General features: G+C 50.4%; 1 protein-coding gene across 2 annotated transcripts in view; it reads right to left on the reverse strand.

Moving 5' to 3' along the window:
* LOC138172152 (lipase member M-like) overlaps positions 1-4005 on the reverse strand; it is a 22087-nt gene extending 18082 nt beyond the window's left edge. The window contains exons 1-2 of one of the 2 annotated variants that reach the window (XM_069101772.1): positions 3601-4005; positions 615-732 (exon numbers count right to left, since the gene is read on the reverse strand). In XM_069101772.1, the coding sequence (XP_068957873.1) occupies positions 615-732; positions 3601-3699 (217 nt within the window). In that variant the 5' untranslated portion in view covers positions 3700-4005. The remainder of the gene's footprint in view (positions 1-614; positions 733-3600) is intronic. The other variant, XM_069101771.1, reaches the window with a different exon arrangement.
* Positions 4006-7291: the final 3286 nt, after the last annotated feature.

A 7291-nucleotide genomic window follows, 5' to 3' on the forward strand; every position in this document is an offset into this window, starting at 1 on the left:
GGTCACATGGCTAGTTTTGTGTGTGTGTGTGTGTGTGTGTGTGGGTGGGTGGGTGTTAAGTGTCTGAGGCTGGAACCGAACTCGGGTCCTCCTGACTCCAGGGCCAGCGCTTTACTCACTGAGTCACCTAGCCGCCCCAATGCTATTTTTTTTTTAACCATCATATGTCCCCTGCCCACCAAAAAAGATGTGAAATTCCTTTTCGAACATGCTGGAGAAGCCAGGTGGAGGATGCCTGCCTAGTATGGAGGGAAGGAGGACACAAGGATTCATCAAACACGTGTCAGGTGTCACGCTGAGCACTCTACAAGTGTGATCTCACAACGACGCTGGGAGGTAGGTGCTGTTACTGTCTCCATTTTACAGTTGGGGAAACTGAGGTAGGAGGGGTTAAGTGACTGCCCAGGGACTCGCAGCTACTGAGTGTCTGAATTTGGGCTTGAACTCGGGTTTTCCTGTCTGCACTTGGCACCACCTGGGTGTCCTCAGGACGGAGGGTCTGGGACGAGTCCCTGCTGGGCTCGTGGAGCTCTCAGAGCCAGCTCAGACTCACTCAGCCAGGCTCCCTCCACGTGGGGAGCATCCTGACCACCACCGAGCCAGCTGCCTCCTACCTGGGTCCTCAGGAGGGTCTTTGCCCCAAGGGATCCTGTTGACCGTCAGGATGTAGCCGTCTTCTGTGGCTACCTCATACTCCTCCCAGGGGTAGCCATGGTGCTGGATGATCTCACTCTGTGGAAAGAAAACAGGACTTTCTGCTCCAGCTTGTTGGAAGAGGTGACATTTCCCATCCCCCTCAAATGCGGAGGGGGCCGGCCTCAGGCCTGGCCTTTGCCAGCTAGCATTGCCAACGTTGTGTAAGCCCTTTACCTTCCTGGGGCCTCAGTTTTCCCTGTTAAGCTGATGTTTTTCCCCCAGAGTTGTAACTAAGGTAGGGTGACCTGGAGTTTACCTTAAGGGCCCAACATTCAGGGGACTCTGTCAGCATTTTGGCACCTAGTTTGCAGCAATGAATAGTGAAAAGAGGAAGCTAGTATGTGGCAGGTAGTATCCCAGGTGAAACTCAAACACAGGGGTGTGTATATGTGTGTGTGCACACGCGTGTGTGTGCACACATGTGTGTGTATGCGCATGCATGTGAACTTGCTTCACCCCACACAAGCATTTCTTGTGGCTCTGAGTCTACAACCTGGATGAAGCCTGGCCTGATGGAAAGGGTTGAATTTAAGCTTGTCCATTTGCTCCCTGGGGGATTGTAGACAAGATAAACCTCTCTGGGCCTCAGTTTTCTCATCTGTGAAATGAAAGAGTTGGCCTAAGGGACTTCTAAAGTCCCTGGAGAGGGTAGTATGTACAGCACAGGAACATGCTCACAGTAGGGGTTAAATGAAGGCTTATCGAAGGAACGGCTGTGCTCACATATTTAGACCTCTGACATCATGAGAGCACAGCTCCTGGGTGAAGAATGGACTTCTTCCCCATTATCCGAATGTCTCATGGTCATGGAATGTTTGAACATCCAGGTGAATGGGAGGAGGCGGCTAGGTGATGAGAGCTCTGGGTCTGGAGTCAGGAATCGCTCCATTCAAATCTGGCCCAGTATTTACGACTATGTGACCTCTGTGTGCCTCAGTCTTCTCATCTGTAAAATGGAGGTGGCCGTGGCACTCACCACCCAGGCTTTTGTGAGAGTCAAATGCGACAATGCCTGGCATGTCAATGCCAGCCATTGTTTTTAAAGACTGATGAGCCCCATGGGACTGTCCACTAGGCCATCGTCAGCCTGCGCCTTGCTTGTCAGAGGTCACACCTGCTCAGACCATCACTTAGTGCCCAGGAATTAGCCGAGCCCTCCTGAGCATCCCAAAGAGACGCGACAGAATCCTTTTAACTTTTTGAAGTAACTACCTCAGACGCTCTCTCAGAGCCTGCCAACTCTCACTTCAGACAATGTTCTAATCATCTTGGCCATAGGACTGACTGCCCACAGGATGCTAAGAGTAAAGCAGTTAGAAATGGGAGGAAGGAGACGGTCCTAGGGCCCGGGCCTTGAGAAGGCAGCCAGATCATTTAGGCCAAATCTTCATTTCACAGATCACCATAATGACAGTTTACGTGCACGTGGCCAACAGGGCCCTGCACACACATTAAACAGGGCGGGACTCAGAATGAAGGAAGTTAGTACTATTATTGTTCCCATTTTGCAGAAGAGGAAACCAAAGCTGAGAGAAGCTAGGATCTGAACTGAGGTCTTCTTGCCTCTAAGTCCAGAGTTTTATCTATTTTATGAAAGTATGAGTGAATGAAAAAACATCCATTATTTACCATTTGCCAAAGGCAACTGGGTGGCACAGTGGAGAGAGTGCTGGGGACCCTGAGTTCCAATCTCACCTCAGATACTTCCTAGCTGTATGACCCTGGGCAAGTCACTTCACCCTGCTTGCCTCAGTTTCCTCATCTGTAAAATGAGCTGGAGAAGGAAACGGCAAACACTCCAGCATCTCTGCCCAGAAAGCCCCAAATGAGGTCACAAAGAGTTGGACACAACTGAAAATGACTGAACAGCAACATTAGCCAAACACTTTGCTATTTGCTGGGGATATAAAAGGGGGACACCAGTCTGCTCCCTGCTCTCCTGGAGCTCATAATGCCCAGAGCGCTAGGGGCCGTGCCCCAAGTCACACCAACAGAGAGCCATCAGCCCCAGGTCTGTGTCTACAGATCCAGAGTCCTTCCTGTTGGACCATTACGGAGGACTCTGTTTTGAAAGAAGTACCACCTCCCTGGGCTTAGCTCCCGTGCATCTGGAAAGAAGGATGTGCCTGAGAGCCTGGAGCTGGAGGGGACCTTGGGGCCCATCTAATCTAGTAGCCCAGTTTGAAAGAGGAGGAAGCAAGGCTTGGGGAGGGGATGTCACCTGCCCAGGGCTTAGAGAGATGGGCTGCAGAAACAGCCGCCGTTCAAACTCATGTCTTCAGATTCCAGCAAGAACAGAGAGCTGGCAACAAGGGTAGGCGGAAGAGGCACCTGCAGCCGTGGGGCTGCTGAGTGTTAGATGTGAAGAGCTCCACGCCCCTCAGTAACCCCCTCCCACTCCTGCAAGTCCTTCATGCATCACAGGACAGCAGCAAAGTGGGCGTCCTTGGTGAGGAGTCCAGAAAGGGGCTGAATTAGCCCCTCTGGGCCCTGCCCAGGTGGGAAGGCAAAAGACTCCGTGTGACACATGGTGAGGGAAGTAGCTAAGACTGCGAAAAGGCCTGGCACTTCTAGTCATTTGGAAAATGCCCTTCTGTGAACAAGGACCCCTCCCTTCCAGGGACAGTGACCAAAGGAAGCTGACCAGACACAACACAACAGGTGTCTCTGTGTCTCTGTCTCTCTGTCACACACAGACACAGAGACACACACACACACAGACACACACACAGACACAGACACACAGACACACAGACACATAGACACACAGACACACAGACACACAGACACACACACACACCCCTCCGCTCCCTCCATCCACAAGCATCAAACAAGACAGGGGTACATGGGATGAGCTGGAAACCCATTGTTGTGTCGCAAATAGCACGGAGGAGCCGAACTTACGATGTTCATGAATGCCTCGGGGTCCACAGCCTTGGCCCCCATGAGCTTGGCATCTGCACGGCCTTGGAGCAGCCAGGCCATGGCAATGAGGAGCCACATCTTGGTCCTGGGTAGTCAAAGCATCCGCCGTCCACTGCAGACCTGTTGCTTAGCCCAACGTCGGGCTCCACTTGGGGCTTTAAAAACAAACAAAAACCCAACTTTCCCTTGAAGCCTCAATGAATCCCAGTGGGAGAGAGGAGGTCCCACAGAATCCCTGCTGTGAGTGCTTGCTTCGGGAGAAGAGAGCTGAAGGGAGCAAGCAGCCTGGTGAGTCAGAGGCTTTTCTAGGTCAGGCTTGGCTGGGTCTCCTTCTCCCCCGCAGTCCCCAAGCCATCGGCTGGTGGGCGGGGACAGCTCCTTTGATGTCACCTGGAGTTCTCCTGTGTCACCCAGCCCATAAAGCCGGGGGCTGGCCCGCCCCTCTTCTTCTGGGCAGAGTCTGCTTCCCCTCCCTCCGTCGGATCATCCCTTCTGGAGATCTGGGAGGTTTCAGGTACAACAGAAAAGTCAAAAGCGCTGACGTTTATAGGACACTGTGAGATTCTGCAACGGGCTTTCAGCAGGTGAGGCAGGAGAGGCTTGGGGGACCCCGGGGCTTGGGGCACCTTGGGGACTTGAGCAAATAGCTGCAGCCTGGCCTCACTTTCTCCATCTGTAAAAGAAGTTCTTGGCTTAGATGACCCTCAAGGCCCCTACAGCTTCAGTCTCACATCGGTCAGCACTATTCTTATTTCCATTTTACAGATGAAACTGAGGTTTAGAGATGTTAGGTGACTTGTCCAGTGTCACATAACTAACATGTGCCTGAGGTGGGATTCACACCCAGGACTTTCTGAGGAAGTCCAGCCCTCCAGCCACTAGGCCACAGTGTGATTTCTGCTAAGCTCAGCCCAGCTGTAGATGCCCCCCTTCCCCCCCCCAACACTTTTCGAGTGTTGCTGGCGTTTTCCTTTCTTTGAAGCCCTCACGATTAGCACAGTCATACAATAAGGGCTTAATTAGTGCTCATTGACCGACTGTTTACATTCTGCATCTTCTGTAACCTTTCATGGAACTGTGAAGAAAGCTGAGGGTCTAAAGTCAGAGGACTCAGGTTTGAATCTTGCCTTTGGTGCTTCCCATCTGTGAGATCTTGGCCAAGCCCCCTTTCATCTTTGGGCCTCAGTTTCCTTCTCTGTAAAGTAGGACAGCTGGAGTCAATGACCCACGTGTGAAGAATCAGCTGGAGGCTGCCTGATCATTAGAGAGCCTGGGATAAATAGGCCAACCTGTTGTGATTCTGGCTATTTCAAACATCTGAACCATCGGCCCTAAGGGGTGGCCAGAGGATTCTCTCAGCGCCCCCCCCCATCCCCCAGAGTCCTCAGGACTGCTTACTTGCAGGCCTTTACACTTGAACACTTTTAATGGGACATTTCTAAAGCAGTCCTCCACCAGAGAGCAGCCACAGAATGGACAGATCACCGGCCAAGAAGATCTGGATTCGAGTCCTGACATAAACACACACTCATCACATGCCCCTGGGTGAGTCTTTTGCTTTTCAGCAGACCAGGCAGGTCGCTAAGGGTCTCATTACAGACCAGATGTGACTCTTCATCCCTGGAGGCAGCTTTTAACCTTAGTATTCACCCAGGCCTGGAATGTTCTCCCTCCACCCCAGAAGCCCTGGTTCCCTTCAAAGGGGAGCTCAAACACCATTTCCTGTGGGGGCATCTTCCTTGGCAGACAGAGGCCTCTCCTCCCCCGACATTCACTTTGGATTTATTTCACATGTATTTTGATTGCACACATATAGGCACGTATCTCCTCTGATATGCTATCAAATATAAGCTCCCTGAGGGCAGGGACTGCAGTCTTTTTTCTGTGTATCCTCAGGGATACAAAGCATAGACCTGACACATTGTTTGTTGTTCATTCATTTTCATTCACGTCCGACTCTTCAAGGTTCCATTCCATTTAACATTTTCTTGCAAAGACACTGGAGGGGTTTGCCATTTCCTTCTCCAGCTCATTTTACAGATGAGGAACTTAGGTAAACAGAGTTAAGTGACTTGCCCAGGGTCACACAGCTAATTGGAGTCTTAGGTCAGATTTGAATTCAGGAAGATGAGTCCTCCTGATTCCTGATGTAGGCGGTATCCACTGCATCACCCAGCAACGTTTTGATTGTAGGCCCTTAGTAAATGCTTGCTGATTGATCAATACAGGTCAAATTAATCCAATCAATAAATCAATCAATAAGCATTTATTAAGTTCCTACAGTATACCAGGCATTCTAAGTGCTTAGAATATACAGAAAAGAATGCCTCCCCTCAAGGAGATTAAGTTCAAGCAGGGAGACCATGCAGAGTAGGTACACACAGGACCCCAAGAGTCCACCTCCACTGCCTTGTTGGAGTGCGCAGGTGACCTGGGGCTCTCCGGGGCTCTGCCAGCAAAGAAGGAGTCCATGCCGGTGCCACCAAACTGCAGAGGGTGAGTAGGAAGGGGGGCGGTGAATGTTGATCCAGTCTGGCTGGTCTCTGGGACGCCTCTCCACAGTTCCCTCCTGGGGATGCCTTGGTAAATAACTCTCAAAGACCACGGTCTAAATCCTAAATCCTAGATAGACAGTGTGTGTGTGTGTGTGTGTGTGTGTGTGTGTGTGTGTGTGTGAGAGAGAGAGAGAGAGACAGACAGAGAGACAGACAGAGAGAGAGACAGACAGAGAGAGAGAGAGATAGAGAGACAGAGAGACAGAGACAGAGAGACAGAGGAGAGAGAGACAGAGACAGAGAGGGAGAATTGCATTGATGAAGGGAGTCAGTACTGACAGGGGACAGATCTCCCATTTGGGATGCCCTTATCTTACAACAATCTATGTGAACACCTTCTCAGCAAGCCCAGACCAGAAGCAGGTGTGCTGACATGCTGGCTCTGCCTTTGGAATGCTGTTCTGGAAGAAGCCAGCCTGAAACTGGAATGGTCAGAAGTTGTATGGGAACACTCGTTCTTGCCAAGCGCTTTCTGAGCTGGTTGGATGGGGATGGGGCGCTCAGCCAAATCCTCAGGGATCCCATCAGAACTCCTCTGAACTTTTGAGCTGTCGGGAGGAGGATTGGGGGAGGGGTGGAATTCCTGCTTTGGAGATCGAGGACCTAGTTCAAGTCCTGCCTGTCACTGCCAGTATGGCCAAGGGGAAGTCACCAACTCCATCAGGCCTTGGTTTCTTCAAAGGATTGCATTGGATTCTGCTTTAGCCCCAGATCCATGATGATATGGTCCCATGATTTTATTTGTCACTAATCCTTAGTAATGTAACACCCTGTAACAGTAATTATCCCATTTTAACACTGAAGGAACCAGCAATGTAATGGGCCCTAAGGTCCACATAATCTCCTCCTCTTTGGCTGTACAGAATTTATTTTAGACAAGCAGTTATATAAATAGTTGGCCTTTATATAGATGAGAAAAATTGAGACTTAGAGGAGGGCAATGATTTACCTAAGGTCACAAGGCTCATTATAACAATGCCAGAACCCAGGCATCCCAGGCAAGTGATATTTCCCTTGCCTTCTTATGTGGTAGAAAATTAAAAAAAAATAATAATGGTTTTAATTGTTCCCCTTCCAGTCAAGAACCCACCAAAAAGCAGATAATGATTCCATTA

Source organism: Petaurus breviceps, unplaced genomic scaffold, assembly GCF_028583685.1.
Source record: "Petaurus breviceps papuanus isolate PSGF00001 unplaced genomic scaffold, PetGlider_PUasm1.0 490, whole genome shotgun sequence".
NCBI lineage: Eukaryota > Metazoa > Chordata > Mammalia > Diprotodontia > Petauridae > Petaurus > Petaurus breviceps.